Genomic DNA, 25436 nt, shown 5'->3' on the forward strand with positions numbered 1-25436 from the left:
GATGGCATGGCTCACATCTGGATGACAACTGGAAAATGCTACTGGAAAACCAACCCTCGTCCATATCCAGATGTACATACGGCATTGTGAGTTGTGCAGACTGTATTCGGTGAGTAGGTTTCTGAGGTTGCCTGGGGCAGTGCCAGACCTGGCAGTCTGCTGACCATGGAAGGCCATTCCCTCGAGTGCAGGCCTGAGTTATGGGTTATGGAGTGTAGACCAAGGGTGGCAAGGGAGGCGTCACCCGCCAGCTACACTCAGAACCTCATGTGCCCTTCAGAGTGGGGATGGCAGATTTGTTTCCCTGACTCCATTGGGGTCCTCTCAGGGCACTTACCATTTCTGTCGATGGCAAAAGGCACATCTGTTGTGACAATTTCATAGTTGCAGATCTGGCTATACTGGGGGGAGCAGTCCTCGTCGACGGCCTCCACCTGCAGGATGCTGTCGTAGATCTGGCCCTCCGTCACCACAGCCTTATAGGCTGGCTCTTTGAAGGCAGGAGCAAACTCATTGACGTCCTTCACCTGGATGTGGACCACGGCCCTGGGATCACACATGGGAAGGAAGGGTTAGAGGTAGAGAAAGAATCACACCATCCTCCCACACCTCCCAGGGCACTGACTGTGGTCCAAAGGTCCCAAGGCAAGGAGAACCCAGAGGTCCTGACCAGGTCTATGGGTATGGGCCAGCTTAGGAAAGGCTGCCCAGAAGAGGTGACACCTGAGCTCAGTCCCGAAGGTTAAACAGGAGTATCTTCAAGTGAAGAAGAGAGGGGAGAGCATTCTGGGTCTAGAAAGCAGCCTGTGCAAATGCCTGCAGGGACTGGGAGACCAGGCAAGCAGTTGAGCAGGGCTGCAGCACTGTGGTGTGACAAGTGGGTAAATATATCTGAAGAGCAGTGTGTGAACAGAGATAGGAGGACAAGGGCTAGAGGGGACAGCCAGCAAGCTCTGTCAGGCCACTCACTTGTGTGACTTCTTCCAGGCTGTCTCCCGGGGCCCAGCGCCGCAGTCATAGGCCTGGATGATGAATGTGTACTCCTTCTGCAGCTCACAGTCGATGGGGCTCTTGGCCCGGAGCCGGCCCTCCCCGGATGTTTTGTTGAGCACCACGGCCTCAAAGGGTAGCTCCTGGCCATGGATCTTGAATGCACAGATTTCCCCTGTAGATGGATGGAAGACAGTGAGTGGGAGCCCTGAGAATTGTCAGACTGCAGACAGTGCTTCTGCCGGGCCAGATTTGCAAACCCAAACCCTCCATGCAATTTCCTCCATGCACATAGACTTGTCAGACTAGAGGAGGCCTCCAGAGATCCAGCCCAACATGTTCCTTTCCTCTGGGTGGTAAAATTGAAATGTTTTATGCATGAAAATGTCACCCATCAAGTGTATCCTGGTGAAAAAAAGGTGGGAGTCTTGTGCTAGGGAACTGCCTGATTTTCCCAGATTCCGTTTTCCCAGCAGGTTCACTTGCTCTCTGCTTAGTCTGGGACTAAGGACCTTTCCCACAGTAAAAAGACAAATGACTGCAGAAGAAAGGAGTGAAAGGCCAAAGCTTTTCACAATCTTTTGTCCCGTGACAACATCCTCACTACTTGAAGGTGTGGTTCACGAACCAGCAGCATCAGCATCACCTGGGATCTTGTTAGAAATGCAGACTCCCAGGCTCCAGCCAGACCTCCTGACCAGAATATGCATTTTAACAGGATCCGCAGGTGATTCGTTTGCTCACTACATTATGAGTAGCACTGCTCTTCTTCTTTTGCTCTTGGTTTAAACACCCCACATTGCTGCAGCCAAATTCCCTCCACCTCCCCCACCCCATTATGTCTCTCCACCCCCCACTTCCCAGTGGGGACAGAAGCACTACTCAGAGTTGCAATTTTCTCTTTTGAAACAGTGGGGGTGAGTCTGTGTGAGCTCCAGAGTCCCTGTGGAGCCTGAAAAGCTAACTTCTTAAGGAGCTGAAAATAATGTGAAATTAATGCATTTCTCCCCTTCAGCTGGGTTAAATTTATTATCACTATTTCTCTGCATTAAAATTATAAGCCCATGAAAATATCTTTTTTTCTCAGTCAATGGATATTTATTTCTTGAACCCTGACTGCAAGCAAGACCCGTAATCTTGAGAAGTGCTGAAAATTTGAGGTGTACCCTCTTCCTGTGTTCAGAGAGTTTACAGACTTGTTGGGGAGATGATATGTAGATATCCAGAGAGACTACTCATAGTGCAAAGGAATATGTGTATGCCATGTGACATGGGCAGGAAAGAGTTCTGCTATAACCTGCTGGGGAGTAAAACAGAGGCTTAGAGGCCAGAGGCCTGAATTCACATTCCAGGTTTGCCACTTACTAAGTGATTAGCTTAAATCAAATCATGTTGCCTGTCTGGGTCTTAGCTGTGTCATCTGCAAGGTGGTCTAGGAGATGGTGGTGGTGGGTAGGGCATCTTCCCTGAGATGCTCCAGTCCTGGTCTGACATCACTCCAGCTGCACTGTCCTGACCAGGGAAAGGCAAGCAAGGCACCCAGGATGCACAATTTAAGGAGGCTTCACTTGTGGGGTGACCCAGTAACCTGCTTGCCTCACCCTAGTCCAGGCCCTGCCCTGTTCATAAGAGTGGACACTGTGAGGACAAGGGATAACATGTGGGCCTGTCTGCTCTGGGCCAGACACCGAGCTATGTACCTTCACCCAGGTAATCTCATTTGACCTTCATAACAAAACTGCAAGGCAGATGTTTTATACCAATTATACAAATTTAAATAAAGAAGAAGGGTCAGAAAGCTAATTACTTGCTCAACGTCACAGAGCCAAAGTTGGGTATTAAATGCAGGTACGGCTGACTCCTGGATATCAGTGCTTTCCACTCCACCACAGCATCTCCAAACAGCCTCGTTACTTCTAAGGGGTTCCCTTGGGGGTTGCTCCCAGGAACATTCTGTATTCCAATTCAAGTCTCACTCAGGAGAGAAACCCCCATTTTAATACAGGAAACATGCCCTGATCTCTTACTAACAATGTTTTCTAAGATGTTCAATCAATACCAATATTACCTTTAGGCTTTTCTTTTATTATTATTACATCGATCTTTGATTTCATTATGCGCATTCCCCGTTCCTTACCTCCCCTCCTGGCCATTTCTCAAATGCAGTCGTGGAATAATGGGCAGGACCACAGACTGTGGACCAGGTTCTAGCAAGAAGCTGGTTCCCACTATTTGCTGTCGCTCAGGATCACTCTACACTGCCCGTTCTGATGAGGCTAGTTAGGCAGCCTCAGGGCAAGAGAACAGATTTTATCCTATCCTCAAGTTTAATTTCGGCTCTGAATTAGCTGGGGTTGAATGGATGAACTTCTGAAGTACCTGCCTTGTGATCCTACCCCAACATCAATGCCAATGCAAGAATATTACCAACGAATGTGCCCAGATTGTTTCTGGGGCATCCTCTGGAGTGCCAACCACTGCCGTGATTATAAGGCTAATCTGACCATTTCGCTTTGAAGAGTTGAGCTAAACCTAAAATAGATGAGGGTCATTTTCTGTTGGAAACATCTGATCACAACTAAAGCAGTTCTCAAGACTCAGAAATCCTTAACAAGAGAAAAGGAGAGGAAGGCAGGAAAGGGGAAAGAGGACAGGGAAGAGGAGACACAAGGTGAGGACAAGATAAAAAACTTCAGGGTGACATATTTCCATCCATCCGAATTTAACTCAGTTTAATCAAATAGGACAATTTCTTTTTGAGAGCTAAGTCCCAGGTACTGTGCTGGGCCCAGAGACACAAAGACAGATGACTTGGGTACCTTAAAATCAAAGTATGCCTTACCCTCAAGTCCTCCTTACCTAGCAGGAAAGACAGACGAGCAGACAGGGCAATGCCAGGCTCACTTAATTTCACCAACTCAAACTGAGACAGGAGTTAGCCTCGATTGAACAAAACCTAGAATTCATGTCACCTGCGTTTATCTCACCTCTTCACCTGACACTTGTGTTCAGGTTGCAAAACATTCATTTGTAGTCATCTCATATGTATTTATCATGTGCCAGGCACTGGTACAGCAGGGATGAACTAGAGCAGGCCGGCCCTGGCCGCAGCTGCCGCCGTTCAGTGGGGGAGGGAAGCAGCAGTCAGATGAAGTGAAGGATGGCGATTGTGACATGTGCAGTGAAGCTACCTGGTGGTGGGAGCATTCTGGCTGGGTCAGGCAGGGCTGGGAGGGCTTCCCTGGGGGTGTGACGGCTGGGCTGAGATCACGGGAAGAGGCAGAGTGACACCCAGGCCAAGAGGAGGGGATCCTGTTTCAGGCAGACGAGCAGTGCGCGTTAGGACCCTTTAGCAGGAAGGAACATGGTGGGTCCAGGGACTGTAGGGTCCAGGGTGGCAGAAGCAGAGGCCATGGGATGGGGCTGGCTTCATGGGCATGTGACCTGAGAGCCACCCAGGGCCCCATGCTCTAAAGGTCCCTGAGCTTGTTTTAAATCTCTGTTGTCTCTGTCTTGAAATTCTTAATAATGTTATCTTTGAACTTGTGTTTTGTAAGTGAAGTCTGAATGGACCATGTTATGAGCAGAGATGGGCTCAATGTGAGTGTCCACCGCGTCATGCTCCCTGTTCACATGTAGCATTCACATGATGCCCACGAGCAGAATTTGGTGGACACATGGGAGATGAGTGGGACTCACGGCACGAACAAGTGAGCACAAGTTATGTCGTTGAGTTAAGTTGGGAGGTGACCCTCCCAAGAGACCACACTTTCATTTAAATCAGAATCTGCTTCGAATGCAGAAAAAAGGCATTGGAAACTAAGAAACACGAACACCCACAGCACCTGTCGTATCCTTTCTTACTCGTGTCACCTCTCTGTGTTAGCCACCACTGAAAACGATGGCGCAGAAAGGGAGGGGAAGACAGGGCAATCTGTCACTCCTTTCCCTTCGAGTCCTTCCTCCCCAGCAGTAAGCCCAAGGCAGAGCGTGGTGACCACGCGTGGATCAAGGAGTGAGATAGAAACAGGTGAGCTAGTCTTGTGCAGAGTCTCCTCTGTTCTGGTAGGAATGAAGTGCATACGCGTGCAGGGGCTACAAGATGCAAGTGTACGATGCAATTTCAGTGATTCTGTGTATGACTTAAACATGCTTATATTTGCATTGAAAACAGATATTACAAAATATGAAGATGAAAGGTAAAAGTAAAATTCAGGCTAGTAATTTAAAATTTTAAGTTTTTTTTTTTTTTTTACTTAGAACTACATCAAATAGTAAATTAAAAACACCACCACAAATTGAGAGAGAGACTGTGGACGAAAGGTCCTAGAATGGAGTCCTAGGAAAAAAGGATACTTAAACTGCAGTTCTCAGTGTCGTGTATGACACACTGGGCTGACTTGATCTTTCGTCAGGGCCGTCACTAGAATGTTATTACTGATAAAGCACTGCAGTGGGAGAAGGATATACTTCAAAGTAGAAGATCGACCTAATGTTTTCCATAGAAAAATATCACTTTCAAAATCTTGCTGTCCAACATGCCTCCTCGGTTGGGGGAGCTGGTGCTCCAGGAACTGCGCGTGGGACACACCGGCATGAGTGCACGTCTGGGAATTATGCGTAGGACATGCAGTGAGCGTGCAGGCGAGGCCGGCCATGGGCTGAGTAGGGAAGTGAGACCAGCGACGTTGGGCCTCTGGGGCCATCTCACACTGGCTATGGCCTGAGGCGGATGAACCGGCTTCACCAAGAGCCCCTGTGAGGGCCAGACCAGACGAGGAGCCCTGGCATCATCCGCGTGGGGCTCAGTGGCTCCAGCCCTCAGTCACCTGGCCGTATCTCACAGTTCCCTCCTCCTCAGCAGAAACGCACCCGCAAGACACCAGCAGAAACTGGTGCTGGGTTTTCTTCATGCCTCGTGTAGGATGCTGGGGGGAAGGACTTTCAATTGATGTTTAGAGCATACTTTGCTCCTTCTCTGGAGTACCCTTGAACAACAGGTTGTATTGATTCCACTTTTCAGATGAGGAAACTGAGTCTCCGAGAGCTGAAGTGGTTCACCCACTGTCACTTTGATAGTGAGGAGCACCCTCTGTGACTGTCAAGCTGCTTAGCACTGCATGAGGGTGACACTCCAGTGGTTCTCAAAGTGGGGTCTGTGGACCCCTTTCACCCCCAAATCCCTGTCTAGGGGATCAACAAAGTCAAAATGATCACAATGTCAACACTAAGATATCATTTGATTTTTTCACTGTGTTGCTATTTGCACGGATGACATAAAATAATGGTGAACAAAAGTGTGGGTGCCTCGGTGGCCCCTAAGTGCATTCTTCACCACAACATACAGGTTTTTTTAAAAAGCCAGTTTCACTTAAGAAGGGCTTTCATGGTGCAGTAAGTAGTATCACTTTTGTTAAATCTCAGCCTTGAGCTCTGGGGAAGTGAGAAGCTCACTTGAGGCCCTCAGCACTGCAAAGCACGGCGCCAGGTGTCCCCAGGAAAAGCATCGTGTGATTTCAGTTAGTCGTGAACTGAGCTGGGAACTTTTTCATGAAATGTCACTTTTTACTTGAAAGACTGATTGACAGACAAATGATGTTGATTCAAACTTGAGTGTGGGGCAGACATTTTTTGAAGTCAGCCTGTCACTTCACGGAAAAGAATGGGTAGCATTTGTTGCCAGTGACAAAATTCAGGCTTTCAATTTTGGAAAACTTGTGTCTCCCACAGTGAGTTTAACAATTTACCAATACTTTAATACTTTTCTGATGAGACGGCCAGAGATATTAATGAGTGTGACTTTTTGATATTGCATAATGAAGTATGTCAACTTTTGAAAGATCTACTTAACAATGAAACAGTACCTTCCAGACGAACAATTCATAATGTCACACAGTCATACGTGGGTAAAAATTCAAAGTGCAGGATAAACCAGTGGAGTTTTATGTAACAGTGTGTAATGGACTGAATGTTTATGTGCCCCCAAATTCACATGTGTAAACCAAACACCCAATGTGACAGTATTAGAAGGTAGGTAGGGACTTTGGGAGTTGATTAGGTCAGGAGGGTGGAGGCCTCTTGAATGGGATTAGTGCCCTTACAAAGGAGGCCCCAGGGAGCTCCCCTGCCTTTCCCACCACGTGAGCCAAACCAGCTGCACACTCTGTCCTCCCTAGTGCGCACTTGGCAGGCTGTCTACACCACCAGAGGGCTGGGTGGAGGGAGCTTTTAAAGTGTACTCTACACCTCTACATAAAATCATCTGTAGTCACTTTAAATATAATAAAATGGGAATGAACAAATGATAATCACATCAAGAGGTAATCATGCCCAGAATATCAAATTAGGGCTAAACTTAGAAATAAATCTATACTTAAAAAAAAAAAAAAAAGTTGACTTTAAGCCTTCCCACTTAAGATTAAAAACTTAAGCTCTTCAAAAGTAGAAAGCTAAAGGAAAACATTCCCTGGATGCCAATTTGGATGCCCCCTCCTGTGTCTGGGTGTTGGGGAGATGCCCAGACAGGATTTGGGATTTGCACGAGTCCCATCCCTGCTCTTCTCAGTCGTGTGACTGGGTGTCTCCCAAGTTCCTCTTCATTACAGCCTAGGATGCCAGCCATGCCTAATCCTGAAGGTACCATGGGGCTACAATGGCACAGTAAATGTGAAAGAGCTTTGGGAAGTATAAAGGTTTATCTTCTTCTTATTACAATTATAATAAATGCTGCCTTCTGGCCTGCAGCAAGCAGCTAGACGCATACTGGCAACTTACCTTAATTCCTGCTAGAAATCAAGCTAGAAACCAAACGGGGGTGGGGAGCGGGAGTGACCCACTCATAGCTTTCTGTCTACTTGGAATTGAGCAAAATAGAACATACTCTTTTACTTATAATTTTTCAAAAGCTTTATGCGGAGACAAGAATCCCCCTCTTGAAAAATAAATGAAGACAAGGCACTTTTCCTTCCTTGGCAGTATTTGCTGAATGAATAAATAACGTAACCAGTTACACACATGCTGAGAGGTGTGGAGAGGCCCACAACTCAGCAAGTGATGATTAGGTCCAGCAGAGCTTGAAGAGATGGCGGGCAGTCATTCGGTCTACCTGGTGCCCAGTGGTTCTGGAGTTGAAGGACTCCAGGTACAAAAACATATTGTGCTCATTCACTCAGCAAATCTTCCCTGGGAATAAATAATACAGTAAGAAGAACATAAATAATAATAATAATTTCCCAAATCCCTGCAGCTTGCATCTATTGAGTGGTCACTATGGGACAGGATCTTGTTTAAGGCTGCAGTGGAAACAGCCTGCATCTCTGTATGTGCTGATCTCCCCGAACAGGGAATGGAGCCTTGGGTGTGTCAGAAAACAGCTCTGTCTTTGCCGACGGGAGAAGGAGGTAGAGGAACAAAAAGTCAACTGCGATGGAGCACTGCAAAGGCTGTGACAGTGTCTTTTCTGGTTGGTGTGAGAACACAGTGCTCTTGGCTCAGTCTTGCCTCCTAAATGCTTCCAGAAGCAGCTGCTTCCTGTCATGCAGCCACCACAGCAGAATGTGGTAGCTGCAAGGAGGAAGGAGTTTCAGCGTAAACAACTCTGCTGAGACAAGACACTGTCCCATGGACACTGTCAGGTCTCTCTCACTCCAATGGCATTTAAATGCTTTTATTCAAGTCATTGTAGGAAGAAAAGGTTGGCACCTAAAAGTCAGGAAACCTAGACACAGACCCTGACTCTTCACTTGTCATCTTTGTAACCTCGAAAAGAACCTCTCCATACCTCTACTTCCTCATCTGTAAAATGGGAATAAACCCGTCTTCCTCCTATGGTAACCACACTGTAAACAGAATAGAATTTTTTTTTTTAACTGAGAATTTACTATGGCGGGAACTGGACTGAGTGGGTTGTGTAAAGCTATCTAGGTGAATTCTCGGAAGTTTTATGAGGAAGCCAGCAGGAAGGAATGGCAGACTAGACCAGGCCAGACAGGTGCCCCCCTAGTTCTGCCGTGTGCCCTTACCCATGTTGTGGACTCCCAGCCCTCCTGCAGACGCACCGGTTGGTCCTGGGGTGTCCGATTCCAGCCAGGTGTTGTCAGATGGGGGGTGGACAGGGAGCAATGAAACCACGTTGAATAGGACAGTGACTGAGTTTGTAATGGATACATTTTTAATATCTGCCAAGAGAATGTCTCAAAAATTACTCTCCTGGACCCAATGACAAGATGGGAATAAATACCTTTCCCACGGTCAAGCAGGAATGGAGGTCTGTCAAGGAAGCGTAGAGAATCCTATTAAAAAATGAAGGGATCTTGCTTGCCCACAGCACTTGGGTGACAGTTCGGTCAGACCCACTCTGTGATCATTACCCAGGACCTATCTCAGTTAACTCCTATTTGTCCTTTAGGAAAACAACGGCTGTTGAAACAACTTGAAGAGTGACAGAGTCCCACGCAAATACAATGGTTTTTACTATTATCCAGTGATATCTGTTAACATTTTTGTAAGCCTCCTCCTCCTGCAGGGAGGGACTTTTAGCAGATGCTGAGGTTCCCGGAAGCCTGAGACTCCGTCCTTGTCCTCCAGGGGCTTACAATTGGGTTTCAAAACAGAAGTTATCCATGTGACCAAATAATTACAAGTGTTTGAGAATATTAGTACCAATGGGTTCTCAAGATATAGGGGCGGACTATTACAGCCTCCTCTATTAACCAGAGGAAGACTTAATATTAAAATAGAATTGGTGTGAATCGTGCTTTCGGGTGGAACCTTTGGAATCTCTTCCCTGTCCCCCCTCTCAGTGTCCAAACAGAGGTCTGACATAGGGCCTGAAGGTTAAACCAATCAGAAGTTACCCAAATACTTTGTTTCTCTTCATCTAATTGTTTTTAATTTATTTTGTCCTCTACTTCAGAAACTCAGACACAGGACGAATGTTTCTTCCAAAGGATGCCTTGCTGAATATATCTGTACTCTTTAGTGTGGAGGCCACTAGCCATAATATGGCTCCAGACACTTGAAATGTGGCTAATGTGACTGAAGAACTGTATTTTAAATTTTAATTATTATTTCAAATTTAAATTTAAGAAAAGACACAATTGAATTACTGGAAAACTTTGGAGGATGTTTGGACATGTAAATCATTTTTTTTTTACTATAAATTATATAGAGTATAAACACAAATCAAGTATTTCTGATGAAAATTTAGAGTTCAAATTGAGGTGTCTTATAAGTATAAAATACACATTGGATTTAAAAGACTTTTTAAATGAAATGTAGAAAAACATTTCTCATTAATAATTTTTTTACTTGATACCATGTTGAAACTATAATATTGGATATTTTGGATTGAATAACATATATTACTAAAATCAATTTTACCTGTTTCTTTTTACTTTTATCATGTGGCTACTAAGTAATATAATATATAATTATGTATATGGCTTGAATTATGTTTCTGTTGGACAATGCCACTCTACATAATCAATAGCACACGTAACTAAAGGCTAATTTTCCAGTAGATATAACTTAAAGTAGAGAGAATACATTTTGCAATAACTGTAGAATTATTCTGCTTTTATGCTGATTTTTATTTCCTTGGCATTATCCCTAATGTTTAGGATAATGCTCCCTCTTAAAACAACAGTCCATTTGATCTTCTTCAGATGGTTAAGTAACATTTATCTCCAGTTCCCAAACTGCTGATTGTCAGGCCTTGAATTAGTATTGCCTCTTAATGATTGCTTGGAAGGTATCATTATAGGATACAAAAATATTTTTAATTTTTAATAATATTAAATATTAAAATAGTAGCCTATGGGTCACTTGTAGAAATCCACATGTATATACTGAGAAATAGCTTTTGATTGATTACCAGCTAAGGTGGAAGTCTTTGGTAACAGGATTCTAGTTTATAATTCACTTAGCCACTAGAAGTGAAAATGTGTAATTGTTTATAACAAAAATTTTAAAATTCTGAAATAGATTTAACAATATTATATTAGAACTATTTTAAAAATACAAGGGTACTTCAAAAAGTTTTTGGAAAAATAGAATTGAAAGATAATACAAATCTCTCCACTAACTCTTCAAAGTACCCTCATAAATAATAATTTTATAAAGTAATAATTACATATTGCATATCGAGTCATATTATGTCAATATCTATATTGCACTTTTTCTACCTAGAATAATTCAGACTCACACAAAATGTCCTGCACTGTGCATGTTTAGATGAAATGGGCGGAAAGGAAGCACGTGCAGGCACTTGGGCGCTCTGCCTCTGATGTGGATATCCGCTAACACACTGACCCTCTACAATAAATCATAATCCAGAAAAATACTCCCCCCCTGCAATTACCTAAGAGTTCTAAAGAGTGATTAAAAATAGGCAGATTTTGGAGGTGAGTTGAGACTTGGAGGAAGCCACTAGCACTGGACAATATTTCTGTTTTGATACTTTTCCCTGATGCCAGCTGCAGCCATGTGCTGCAGGGTGGCTAAAACTTGGCTAGGAAACCTGCTGTCTGGCCAGGTAATCAGGACTGCTGACGCATGAGAGGGAAATCCCTGGAAGGAGAAAGTCAGGGAAGAGGAAGACCACCCAAGTCCCTAGCTGGCCCCAGAACACTGCATGTGGCAAACGGACTGAAAGCTTGAACTAAGATCTGTAAAGAAGATTAAAGACCTCTATCTGTCATGATCATAGACACAAAAATGCTTAACAATATGTATTAGCAAATTTAATCCAACTTTATAAAAGGGATCATGACTAAGCAGAGTTTATCCCAGGAATGCAAAATTCAATCAGTGTAATTCACCATATTAACAGGATAAAGGAGGAAAAACCATATGGTGCAAAAAAGAATTTGCCAAAGTTCAACATCCATACATAATAAAATCTGTCAGTAAACTAGCAATAGAAGGAAACTTATTCAAACCAATAAAGGGCATATATGAAAAACCTGTAGTTAACATCATACTAACAGTGAAATATTAAGTCCTTCCTTCCAAGATGAGGACAAGGCAGGATACCTGCTTTCATACCTAATAGTTCTTGAGAACTCACTATGTGCCATGTACTGTGTTAATCAATGACTTCAGAATAACCTCTTATGTAAGTACCAAGTTTTCTCCCATTATACAGAGGAGACTGAAGCACAGAGAGGTTAAGAAACTTGCCCAACATCACAAAGTAATCATAGGCCAAAATTTGACTTCAGATCTCCATGACTTCAGAGCCTGCCTCTTAATCATGACTGTCTTCTCAGTAGTATATCAATAATCACTATTATAGGATTCTAGAGGCAGGGTAGAAACCTCCATGCCTGGCTTTTTCATCACACTTTCCCCTCCCACAGGTCCAGAGGCAAAAGCAACTGCAGATGCTTTTGCACCAAGCCTGTGTCTACAGGCTAAAAAGTGCAGGGTTTCCAGGAGACGCTAGCGAGAGCTGAGTTATACATCTCCTTCAAAAGCGTCATGCTGCCCATCAATGAGAATTTTCAAATTACAATGGTATTTTGTCACCCAAAGCAAGTCTAATTTGCTCATTTTCATTGTTTAGAGGCAGTTAATTAAAAACCCAACAGATACTTATTTTGCTCTCTTCACATCACTGTGATTTCTTGCTGCACGTGTTCACAGCATTACAGTTTTATGGCTTGACATGGCCTAGAGTGGCTTTCTTATGATTGTGTCTCAATTACTTTAATTGCAAGCGAGACATTAAACCACTGTTAAGAGTTCAGCCATTGCAGGCAAAGTGTGAGAAGCAATCGTGGTGCTCGTCATGATGAAAGAGCAGACACTACTGGATTAAACATCAGAGAATGGACTTCTCCCTTCAATAGGAAGAGTGTGGGTTTTCAGCTCTTGGGCTGGAAGGATTGACCCCAAGTGTCATAGTGGCAGAAGCAGGAAACCTGAATCCTAGGTCCATTCAGTCATTTCATTATCTCCTAATGATGGAGAAGGAATTGCTATGCCCAAAAGTGGCCCATGTCAACTGTGACATTTCTAAGAAAGCTAAGCTTTTGTTTTTTAAGAGAATGATAATTTTGCAATCACTCTATAATGTATCTAAATATCTTTTAATATAAAATTAATGTTATTTTACTTTTACATCTTTGAGTAGAACTAACATTCCAAGAAAATGTGTCATGTTTATCTGGTAACTCTCTATATCTGCTTGATGAGGGGAAATTTGGGCAGAGAGAAACCCTGCTCTGAAATCGCTGGTTCAAGGTTAGAACATCAGGGAACCAACTGGCAGTGAATGAGCAAGATCTTTAATCTGGAAATTAAGGAGGAGCAAAAAAAAAAAAAAAAAAAAAAAAAAAAAAAAAAAAAAAAAAAAACTGAGACAAGCAGACTTCTGCAGTCTATGTATGGAACCTATGGAATCTCAAAGGCTTGCAAGCTGCCCAGCTGAGAGATTAGTAAGCAGCTGCTATAGCCATCAGCAGTCTTTATTGTTGTGAAAATGAGCTGTCCTATTTGCTCTTGGTCAACTAACAGAGAACTTTCCCTTATATTCACCAGAACTCCTGTGCAAGCTTTAAAACCCAGTTTAAGCATGAGCTCCTCTAAGAAGCCTGCTTTGGCTTCTCAAGCTGAGATGGGCACCACCTCCTTGGTGCTTGGCCATGTGCCCTGCCTCCTTCTTCCCTGCACCTTTCTTCCCGCATCCTCAATTGCATCTACATATCTCTTTTCCCTTTAGAGCCCCCGGGGCAAGAATCTGTACTTACTCATCTCTCTGACTTTACTGCCTAGCTTAAGGCCTGACTTAACATAGGTGCTCAGGGAATGTTTGTTGGGTGTCAAAGAAACTAAGTCAGGATACATTCAGAGAAAGTATGGCATAATGGTTAAGACCAGAGCCTTTGGAATCAGAATGACTTGGCTTTACCTATCAGCTCCAACATTACTAACTCTGTGACCTTGGCCAAAGTGCATTAACTTCCCCAGCCTCAATCTCCTCATCTGTAAAATGGGAATAATAACAGATTCTACCATACTGGGTTATTGTGAGGCGACAGGGGAAAGTCATAGAGCACTTGTGTAAAGTTGGCATGGGGAAAGTGTATGGTAAGTGCTGGCAGCTGCTAACATCAGTGGTAGCACCCAGAACTCATTTTCTTCTGGTTTTGACCTCACAGGAGAGTAGGAGCCTCAGAGCATGTCACTGTTCAGTGTCAGAAATATCCAAACAGGGCCATCTCTAGGACTGTGCATCCTCACTTCTCTCGGCCAATTGTCAATCCCAGCTCCCTTAACCAGCCTCATTTCAAGGGCTGTCTGTCCCCTGCCCAAGACCCTGGCTTGCTTCAGGGCTTTGTGCAATGAGCCATCTCTGGTGGGCCCCCATTCCAGGAATCAGGACTCTTATGTGTGACACCTTCTAAACTCGGAGGCTTCCTGGCTTACTTCTTCCACTTTAGTGACACAGCTGGATACACTGCTCAGTCCTTCCCAAATTCACTGCCCGTCACTGGGCATACTGCCTGTACAACCTCTCACCCTCCCAACCATCCCACTGCTGGGGGTATTCACCCCGTTTGGCAGATAAGTCAAAGGAGGCAGAGCAACTGAATGACTTGTTCAAGGTCACACAAGAATCTGCCACCTGTTTACCTGGCTCTGGTGCTCTCACTATACACCAAGCTGCCCCCCAAATCGATGAACAGCTGTAGTACACAAGACCTCATATTTCCACTGTCTGACAAGTCTCACCCATAATCTATATGTTGTACTAAAGTTCTCAAATGTTCAGGTGGGGAAACCCAAAGGGGCAGGGGCATATTTTAATTCAAGTTAAGGCAGGTGTCAGGAAAATCCATATTTTGAGCTGCAGAAGAAAGAGAAATGGCAGCCTGATCAATACTACAGAGGCATATAGACTCTTTTACTGTTCTATCAATTCCTGGAGCTAATAAGTCAGCATCTCAGGGGACAGTTTCATACTTTAAAACAAAAGTTCAGAGGCCTGCTGCCTGTCAGGTGTGATTCTAGCTTTCACTCTCACACGGGGAACAGGTGACCCCACAGACAATTCCATCAAAGTCAGGACTGCCCAGCTGATAATAAACCCCTCAGCACGTGGCTAGCTAATTCTTGATTTCCTCATCATGAGGACTGCTGCAAAGCCCCCGCTGAAGGCATGCAGATTAAAATGTTAAGTCAAACACAGAAGAGAAATTTGAAAATCAATTTTAGGTTCCTGCAGAAAAGGCCAGGAAAGATAATTAAGACTCATAACTCGTTGCTTCATTTTCTAATTCTGGAGCAAAATAAAACAATTATTTTCCGAGAAGTGGGCTGGAGCAGGAATGAAATGTTGGCGCTTCCCAGGCTGTGAGCCATGATGGCCAAAACATTCCCATTTCAAGGACTTGCAGGCCAGGGAGCCAGACTATCAGCAAAGGGACTCGAGACAGCTCTCTCCTCTTCTTTTCATGTACCTTTCTTCCCATTTTCTTTTTTGCTGGCAACAGAAAGCCAATGCAAATGTGAAAGGGTGGCTGCTTCCAGGTTTATAGTAAATAACTTGAAAGAGCTGTAGATCACCCAGGCCCTGGGTGACAGGAGCTAAGTAATCCATTTCCGGCAGAGCCAAACTCCACTTTGACAGTTTCCTTCGCCACACATGGATGAGGATATTTGTATTATATAGGTACTTCACTCTGGCTCTAATTTGCTTCTTGTGATTCACACGGACCAGCAATGCTAATAGGGTGCTTCTCCCCCGGGCCATCGGATAGTAAATACCCTTGTGATCCCTCTCATCGTACAGTAAATACCCTACTGCTATGTCTTACTTTCCATGCAAAACATATGTGGACACAGTTCACTCTAAGCTGCCTAGAAGTGGGAAGAGTGACGGAATTCTTCCCTCTCTATGTAGGAGGTATTTGTAGATGGTCCAGGAGAATTTAACTCCCTGGCCTCCAGCAGTGAAGGTTATATGATTATACTCCATGTGATTATACCATCCCCAGTGAGATCCAAAATTCTGCATATCCCAGAAAAATAAAACCAACAGGAATTATTTTTGCAGGTCCTCAGAATGGCCTATGTTTTTATTGATTGGGAAGTCTTCATTGCATGTTTTTGCATAAATTTATCTGCAGTAGTTTTTCATCCAATTTGCCTACTTGGCAAATAGTGTTTGGCCCAGAGCTGCTATGATAAGCTTAGAATTCAATCACTTATATCCTTTGTTACTTGTTCTTCTCTCAGCCAATCACATTCATGCATGGAATGTTAGGAATAATTAATGAGCACCTGCTATATACTGGGCGCTGTGGAGGAGGCAAAAGAAATATGACTCTATCCCTGTCCTTCAAGCTGACATCTCCTTAGGAACTGGACTGGAATACATCCCTAAAGCAAAGAAACCATTCCTGTTCATCAGATGGTCGTACAGCAGATATTCCTACAAACCTCTTAGTTGGGTCTCCTCCATTTCTCCTCCTTAGAGAAGAGAATCGTCTTCCTGTTCCCACAGAGTGTATATGAAGTCTGCTGGAATGCTCTGAGTTTACGCAAAGAACAGCAGCCTCTGGCGTTTCCTCTTTGCTTGACCTCAGTTCTTCATGAAAAGGTAGTTTTTCAGCAGGGCTATTGCTGTGGTCTGAATGTTTGTGTCATCCCAAATTCATGTTTAAACCTAGTCCCCACTGTGATAATATTAAGAGGTAGGGCCTTTGGGAGGTGACTAGATCATGAAGACAGAACCCTCGTGAATGGGATTAGAGCCCTTAAAAATGAGGCCCAAGGAAGCTTGTTTACCTCTTGCGCTATGTGAGGACACAGCCAGAAGGTATGTCTATGAGGAACAGACTCTCACCAGACACAGAATCCATTGGGGCCTTGACCTTGGATTTCCCAGCCTCCAGAACTGTGAGAAATAAATTCCGTTGTTTATAAGCCACCCAGTCTATGGTATTTTGTTATAGAAGCCTGAATGGACTAAGACAATTATCCTATTAACTTGAACCTCAAAAGGAATGAGGTAGATTAAAGCCCACAGACACAAAGAAGGTGCTGGCTGCAGGAGTGCTTGCCAACTTCCATGAAAACAAACTGACTTCCTTGACAAAACACAGTGATTTAAGTATGACTCAGTTGAAAGGAGAGACCACAAATCATTCATTTTCCCTGGAGGATCAGCCTCCCTCAGCATCTTGGGCCCACACATTGTCTGGGGAAATAGCAACTGTTTCCATTAGATATCCACAAAACAGTCCCAGCACCCTCTCTGTGCAGGGCCTGAGCTAGGTGTGGGGTAGCCCATGGAGAATGAAATGGACCTGGTCCTGCAGCCTGGGACCTGGCCTGCTGGAACAGGCAAATATCGAATGAGCAAGATGCTGAACATGCGATTGTAAATTGTGTTAAACATTATGAAGGGAATGTACAGGAAAGTAACTGGGGGAGGGGAAAGTGGGTAAGTAAAACATGATAAAAAATTAGAAATTTGGGAGTTGGGGGTGGAGGTACCTGTGTAGTGCATTACAGGCCCTCAGGCAGGAGGGTGCAAGCTTTCTCATATGGAACAGAAAGGGAATCTGAACACAGGGAGGGATGGTCAGTGGCATGAAAACAGTTGGAGAGGTAGGTCTAGATACATCATACTTTCCAATTCATGATGGAAAAGACTTTCCAAAAGGCTTTCTAGCCTGACACCAAGTTTATTTTTTGAAGGCCTCTGTGAGGTTGTGCAGTTCAACAAGCTCTGATACATCACCAGCCCATGTCTGGTACTGCACTCTTGATGAGGACACCTAGCTGATGAGCCTGGGAAGCCTGTGCTTGCAAGGCACTCTCAGACCCTCCGCCCAGTGGAGTCAGTGCCATGGTGTCAGCCCTGACTGGCTCAGGCCAGACACTGTCACCTGAATGGAGTGACACTGTGGACAGCAAGTGAAACAATGAGAAGAGTGCCTAGGACGAGCCAGGCACCATGCTGCGGGCTTTGCATGAGTTACTTCATCTAGACCTCTTGATGACCATGGGAAATCAGGTGCTCTCTCGACTCCCAATCTATAGAGTAGGAGGTAGTTGAAGTTCAGAGGAGAGTGGTTGTGTGATTTTGAAGGCTACACAGCTGGTAGAGTCAGCCTTAGAAACTGATATGGGTTGAATTGTGTCCCCCCAAGAAAGACATGTTGAAGTCCTAAATTCAGAACGTGACCTTATTTGGACATAGGGTCTTTGCAAAGGAAATCAAGATGAGGTCATTAGTGTTGGCTCTAATACAGTATAACTGTGTCTTTATAATATGGGGAAATTTGGATACAGAGACAGACAATCACAGAAGGAAGATGATGTAAAGACACACAGAGAGAAGATGCCAGGTGACTGGAGCGAGGCGTGTACAAGCCAAAGGTCACCTGCAAACACTGGAAGTAAGAACAGACAAGGAGAGACCCTCTCCTAGGGCCATCAGACACAGCACGACTCCACCATACTTTGATTTCAGACTTAACACCTCCAGAACTGCGAGACAATACATTTCTGTTATTTTAAGCCACCCAGGGTTTGGTACTTTGTTATGGCAGCCCTAAAGACAAATACACTGAGGCAGCCTGAGGCAGACGCACTCTGCCTTTGAGCTGCAAGGCCATGATCACACTTTTCTTCAGCTGCTCTTCAAGTCCACCATGGTCCTACGCTGGAGCCATGGGAGAAGAGGAGGGAGAGAAGACCCCGGAAGGAATGCTTGGTCCAGTCATGAGCTGTCTCACGTCCGTGACCCCTCTGTCCCCGGTCTCTGTAAGAACAGATGGAATTCCAGCAGAAGGTGGAGCTCAGAGCATGTTTGTTAAATGTTGAGGAAGTAAGCAGCAGAGTCAGCCACAGAGGCCCAGGCAGTGGGTCACAGAGAACGGGTGCTTTGTGGGGGCTGGCATCAGCAGGAAGGGCCCTCCAGGGTCTGCTGAAGATGCTTAAGTATTTGCTCAAGAAGAAGTGAAAATAATCTATGTCAATGTTTCCAAAACTTGGAAGTATTGCAGAATTAAAAAAAGTTCTCAAGCACTTCAATAAAAAGGTTATAAATAAACCTGTTGTTTTTTCATTGTTATATGCAGTCCCTTGAGGGGCACAGTCTGATAAGCATTTCAATTTACACATGGCTGAACAGTCTTGGATCACACATGGACACATCATGTGTTTTTCTCAGGAAACAGGCCCAGCCCACAGCACAGGCCCTGCCTCTCCCTCTACCAGGGTCCCACAGCAGGGGCTGATTCTGAGGGGGTCTCCTTATTCTGTGACAGGCACACACTTCCAACTACCCCTCACAAACAGTTCTGGCTGTTCCCAAAGCCCAGCATTGTCAAAGCCGGCTCAGTGGTCAGTTCCATAGACCACTGTCTGGGTGAGGTCATTCAGCAGTCACAAGGCGGCTCGTACCCAACAGATCTCCCCCTGGTGGTGCCTGAAATTCCACAAAGAAAGCTCATTTCTTTGGGTTCAGTATCACCCATACTGGTATCTCCTGGTTTTATTTTTGTTCCATTTTCAATTTTTATCTTTATGCTTAGTAGATAAAATTTAGGAATATAAAAAGGCAAAAAAAAAAAAAAAAGAACAGTAATCCTACTTCTGAAGGCAATCAACAGTAACTTTTAGGCATATTTATTTCCAATCTGCTTTTGGCGTACTTTTTTTAAACAGTAGAGCTCACACTTTATGTATAATTCTATATCCTGTGTCTTTATTTCATATTATAAGAGCATCGTCCTAGCTTTTTAAAGACTTCTTGCACACATTATTTTGATGGCTGCATAATATTTCTTTCTATGGGTACGGCAAACATATTTATCCTGCATCCAAATGGTTGAAATGTAGGTTGTTTCCAATTTCATACAACCACCAATAGCACTGAGATGAACAGTTTCATATATTTCTAAAATATCATTGACAAAATGATTATGAATTCCTAGAAGTGGATATACTGGGCATGAACACTTTAAAGTTCATGTTGTGTTTTGCTATTTTACTTAAAAATGCAGCCTCCCTTTCCCCCTCCTCAGCAGAGGAATATATTGCATTCCCAACTCTCCAGCACTCTGATGTGAACCTCCTGGGAAACGGGGCAAGCTTTCCCATGCCTGGGCTGGAGGCTGGCAGTCCCACAGTTGTTGAGAACCCCAGCTGAATGCTCTTCTGATGAGCCGCAGAACGTCTCAGCCAATGGGCTACTCTGAAGAGTCACTGTCTCTCCTTCCCCTTCCTGGCACCCTCCATAATGACTGTGACCTTGCCTAGGATCAGTCCTCTGTGGTGCTCTGGGGGCACGTCCCTCTCAATATGGTCCAGAGCTTGTCTCCATGTTTTCAGCGAGGCCAATGCCTGAGACTGTCAGTGAGAAAAGCCAGGCTCCTGCGTGCTAAGCGAGATGGTCCCAGCTCTTGCTGGCAAACACCCTGCAGCCACTGAAGAGCATAGTGACTCAGCTTTGCCTTGTCATTCCCACAGAATGTGGTGCTCTTTGGGGGTTTTCAGTTAGCACCTCCCACCAGACAGAAGGATTGGACTGGAGCAGAAGGTGCTATTGCTGGGGACGCCCAGCTGCTAAGCGAACAGTGACAGCCAACAACAGCTCAAGACTTCAGACCTCACGCACGTTTCAGCAAGTAGCAGGCAGCCTGAGGCTATGACTCAAGTCACACTTATTGCTGCAGGAATGGAGGAAAGGTGTGAGGGAGGGGTAAAGCCATGTACACCTGAGTGACAGATCTTCATCCAGCACTAGCGTGGCATCTCACACATATTAGCACACTTAATCTTGGCTAACTCCTGAAAGCTAGTTATTTTTACCAAATTTTAGAGAAAAGTAAACTAGAGCTCAGAGAGATTATGTGACTCACCCAAGGCCACACAGCCAATAAGTGGCCCAGTCTGTCTGATTCCAATGCTCCTCCTCCTTCTGGGTACCAGTCTCTAAAGAAGCCCTTCCTGCTGGCTCCCCACAGCCTCCCTGCTGCTTTCCCCACAGCCAGGCTGATATGTGCAGTAAGATCCTGGGGTCCCTGAGAAGGCCTAGGTCTCAAGGCTCTGGGCCGGATGTTATGGTCCCAATAATAAATGACTGGATCATGGTCCCTGCATTTTGAGCTCCACCTTTCCTAGTGCTGGCAGAGCACTCTTAGTCTCTGAAGGACACCATCAATTAAGGAAAATTGTGGTTCCTGGCCTCATGCAGCCTAAGCTTGTAAAGTGCCTGGATCATACTAAATATGTAGATATTAGTTCCCTTCCTCCATTAGGGTCAGATGGTTTTGCAGTTCATCTGTCAAACTCATAGGTGCCAAATGAGATATATGGTTATATATACACACACACGTATATGTATGTTACACTAACTGAAATTCCTCTAAGATCTAGCCAATTCCTGCACAGACCTACTACCAGGAAACAAGAATAAAGGAGCACACACAGCAAGAGGATGTTCCTTTTTCTAACACCAGACAGCAGAAACATGGCTCCTGCCTGCTTTAAGACCTCATCAAGACATACTGGTAAAAGAACGACACAAACCCAGCACATGGACCTTTCATTCCGAGGAGTCTTATGAGAACGCTATAGATCACATGTTGGCTTATTTCAATTAAACCTAGACACTACTCTCCTGTTGATGAATCTTGCCAAATGTGATTGTACAGTCAGGCACGACATCGGATTTAGAACACAACTCCTCAAGGACTTCATAAGACGTGATGTGAAAACAAACAACTTTGTTACAGCATTGAAAAGCAAAATCCATGTGGGGTTTACCCCTTGGGAGAAGGACTTGGAATTTTGACCAGTTGTCTACTGGATTATTCAACAAACTATTTTTAATGTGAGAAGAAATAGAGGAATCTTTGAGAGGAGGTTGTGATGCTGCCACAGGATTATCTGGAAGGAAAAAAGCATCCAGCCTCCCTTCCTTCACTGTCCATCACTACCCTTGGGGAGGACCTGCCTGCCACAGCCTAGAGGGAAAAGCCTTGTGCACCACCCCACCGGCTACAGCCAAGGGAGGTGGGATGAGGGTCAGAAGCTGAGAACTGAGCTGAGCTGAACTCTCCAGTCAGACCCTCTCTTCCCGGCATTTGGAATTGGTTAGCAGTGACTGAGTCAGTCCGATTGTAGTAGGTTCTGGACTGTAAGACATGCAGACTTGAGCTTAGTGGCTAGGCTAGGCCTTGGAAAAGCAGACAGACCTCAACAGTCTAGAGAGAGCACATGAGCAGAAGAGCTGAGGGACCCCAGGGTGAGAGACACGTGGAGATCGTAGTTGTAGGTGGTAGTTTTCTGTTTCTAATGTGTCTTGAATGTCCTCATGGCACTTCATTTCTTTGGTGTTTGTCTGTATCCTTCTGATAAGCCTTCACTGTTATGTGGTTAGCATGAGCATCTTGTTGCTTCTGGCCACTCGAGATGTTTCTGAGACACCGGACGACCTCACAACTGGTTCCCTCATCTCTGCCTTGGACTTTCTGTTTTGTAATTAAAGAGCATAAAAGACAGTAAAGTAACAGTATGCTATCAACAAAAAGATGGATCAAGGCAAACGCCATTTAAAACAGCATAAAAGGCAAACAATGAGGCTAAAATAAAAATGACCAAGACAAAAATAAAGCCCCAAATAAAAGTTGAACGTAATGAGGAAACTAGATAAAATCGAAGCCATGGAAAAAAGTACAAGTGAGATGAAAGAGAATTATTAAATCGTAATTCAGTTGAGAACAATTAAAATACAAGAAACAAAAGAGCAAAGTGAATACTAAAAGAATATAATCTATGTAATATAAAACTAGAGTAATCAGGCAATATGACAAAATAGAAAACAGAGCTCATTTGGCCACGAGACATCTGCCAAGGCTGAGTCCCCAAGAACAAAGACTGTCGTGACTTTTCAAGCCACAGTAGTCATGTGGGTGCACATGCCTCCCAGGTTGTCTTCGCATGGCAAAGGATCCCCAAGACAACGTCCTCTGGGTGGAGATCCCCAGGGGTCAGAGAGCAGGACATTTGTCCTTTACCTTTGAACTCTCTCCTTCAACGTGTATCTCTTCCTCATTCCAGCTTCTTTAATGTACCAGAGTGAAAACATGACTTACACCTTGGTGAAAATCAAACCAGGTCATCTGGTCTTCTCAACTATATCACCCCCTGTAGTGGATTGAATTATGTCCCCCCAGAATTCATCAAAGCTTGAATTGTGTCCCCCAGGTTTTATGTATCAGAAACTTAGCCCCCACTGTGACTGTGAAGAGGGTGGGAAATCCTATTGTGGTAATTGAAAGGTGGAGCCTTGAAGAGGTGATTGGATTGTAGGACCGTGCAGTAGTGAATGGATTATAAATGTGGTCAGGGGCATGGTTCTGAGGGCTTTAAATCTGAGGAGAGTTTGTCTCTCTGCTCCCTCTGCTTCCAGCGTCTTGCAATGTGAGACCCCTGGGTCATTGTCACCACCACCAGATGGACTTTGGACTTCCCAGGCTCAGAAACTGTAAGCAATAAATTTCATTTTCTTACAAATCACGCAGTTTATGTATTTTGTTATAAGCAACAAAAATGGACTAACACACCCCCCACTGCATTTTGTGAGCAACAAAGATCAGTACATACAGGCCATTACAGAGTACAGGCATCAGAATTCAGAGTTGCCAAAGGGGCTACTAGATGGGGAAAGATTGGGGGTGGGGAGGCAGCTATGGAAATTGTCAGCCTGAACTGCTGCCAAATGCACAGAGGCTTTCAGCTGGGCTGGTACGGTCAGAGGAGATACTTGTGGCAATAGAGTTGTCTATGACCAGCTGCCTTTCTTCCCCCAAACCTCATCAGGGAGCTGAAAAGGGTCTGATGACCAACAGCAATTAGGCAAAATTGCGATATATATTATTGCTGTAAGACTAAGCTGAGAGTTAAGGATCTTTTATCACACTCAGAAAGAAAAGTATCTGTCCATGAAAAATGGCCAATTTTATTTATTTAAGAGCTATAGGATCATTCGGGTTTTCTATTTCTTCTTGCATCAATTTGATAAGTTTTATTTTTAGAAACTTGTTCATATCATTTAAATTTTCAGATTTATTGTCTTTATTGGTAATATCATTTTATTATCGTTTAACATCTGATATCCTCTTTTTTCATTCCTGTTATAGATTATACAGGAATTATATTAGGTTATATTACTCTCTCTTTTTAACTTTTCATCTTTATCAGAAGTTTAACAGTTTTAATAGTGTTTTTAAAGAACCAGTAAACCCAGAGAATAGAAATTAATGAAATAGCAAGCAAACATATACTAGAGAGGGCCATTAGGAAAAAAAAAAAAGAAAAGCTATAAAAATGAGCTAACAAAACATGAGACACACAACACAAGAGCATTTAGTAGCAGGTGCCATCAGAGATTACTTGTGAAGACACATCAGGCAGGATGTGGGACCTGAGTTGGGCTGTAAAGAATGGCATGTTTGGGCAGATTTAGAGGAGGACAAAAAGGAAGAGGAGGATGAGGGAAAAAGAGAAAGAAAGAAAAAGAGAAAGAGGATATTGGGGGAAGGCTTGAGCAAAGGCACAGAGCAGACAGTTTGGTCAACTTGGTTTCTGCCATTGGATTTATGACACCAAGTTCAACAGTGAATAAGGGCCAGACCATAAAGGGCTGAGATGTGAAAGCCACTGGGAGGGAGCTGGTGGCACATACCAAAGTTAGAGGGCGGCCACTGGAGTGGACGCAGGATGCTGGCTGTAAGAGGACCTTCCTGCAGGAGCAGAGGGAGCGGAGCTGGGGCAGGAAGACCATGATGAGGGGATGGAAGTTATCCAGGGCCTGCAGCAAGATCCTGCAAAGACGTGGGAGAGAAGGCTCTGGAGCCTGAGTGGTCAGGAAGGGAAAGGAGCCGAAGGCATGTGAGATGTCATCTATCAGGGAGGACTCCAGAAAGTTCTGGCAGCTGTAAATGGCTCGTTTTAGCACTTCAGTGCTGGCAGACAGTCCTCAGCCTCTTTGCTCTGACCCCTTCCCCTCCTGCTGATTGTGAAGATAGGCTGCACCTTGCTCTCCAAAGAGACAATTACACCTTTCTAACTTTCCAGCGGTCAGAGATTTACACGTGATGGTGTATGTAGGTCAGAGTGATTGATCCTTTGCCCTAAAATAGAGCTTTCTCCCTCCTGATCCAACAGTACTGATTGCCGGTGCCCTTTGCACTTAGAGGGCTCTTTCCCCTAAGAAGTCTCCACACTTTGGGAGGGCAGCTCCACAGCCTAAACCAAGGAAGGATGGAGAGATTTGTTCCACGCTTTTGGTCTCTGATTCTCTTGCTCAACATGACAGATAGCACATTGCAGAGCAGCTCTCAGAATGGACCTTTTGTGGGTGGGCAGTGAAGCAGTGAAATCTGATCATTTTCCATTTGAAAACGTAGTTAACATTG

General features: G+C 44.4%; 1 protein-coding gene across 1 annotated transcript in view; it reads right to left on the minus strand.

Annotated features, from left to right (window-relative positions):
- CLSTN2 (calsyntenin 2) overlaps window positions 1-25436 on the minus strand; it is a 589675-nt gene that overhangs the window by 129000 nt on the left and 435239 nt on the right. Inside the window, exons 3-4 of the mRNA XM_063115155.1 lie at window positions 970-1165; window positions 338-546 (exon numbers count right to left, since the gene is read on the minus strand). Coding sequence (XP_062971225.1) covers window positions 338-546; window positions 970-1165 — 405 coding nt within the window. The remainder of the gene's footprint in view (window positions 1-337; window positions 547-969; window positions 1166-25436) is intronic.

This window comes from Cynocephalus volans, chromosome 11 (assembly GCF_027409185.1).
Source record: "Cynocephalus volans isolate mCynVol1 chromosome 11, mCynVol1.pri, whole genome shotgun sequence".
Lineage (NCBI taxonomy): Eukaryota > Metazoa > Chordata > Mammalia > Dermoptera > Cynocephalidae > Cynocephalus > Cynocephalus volans.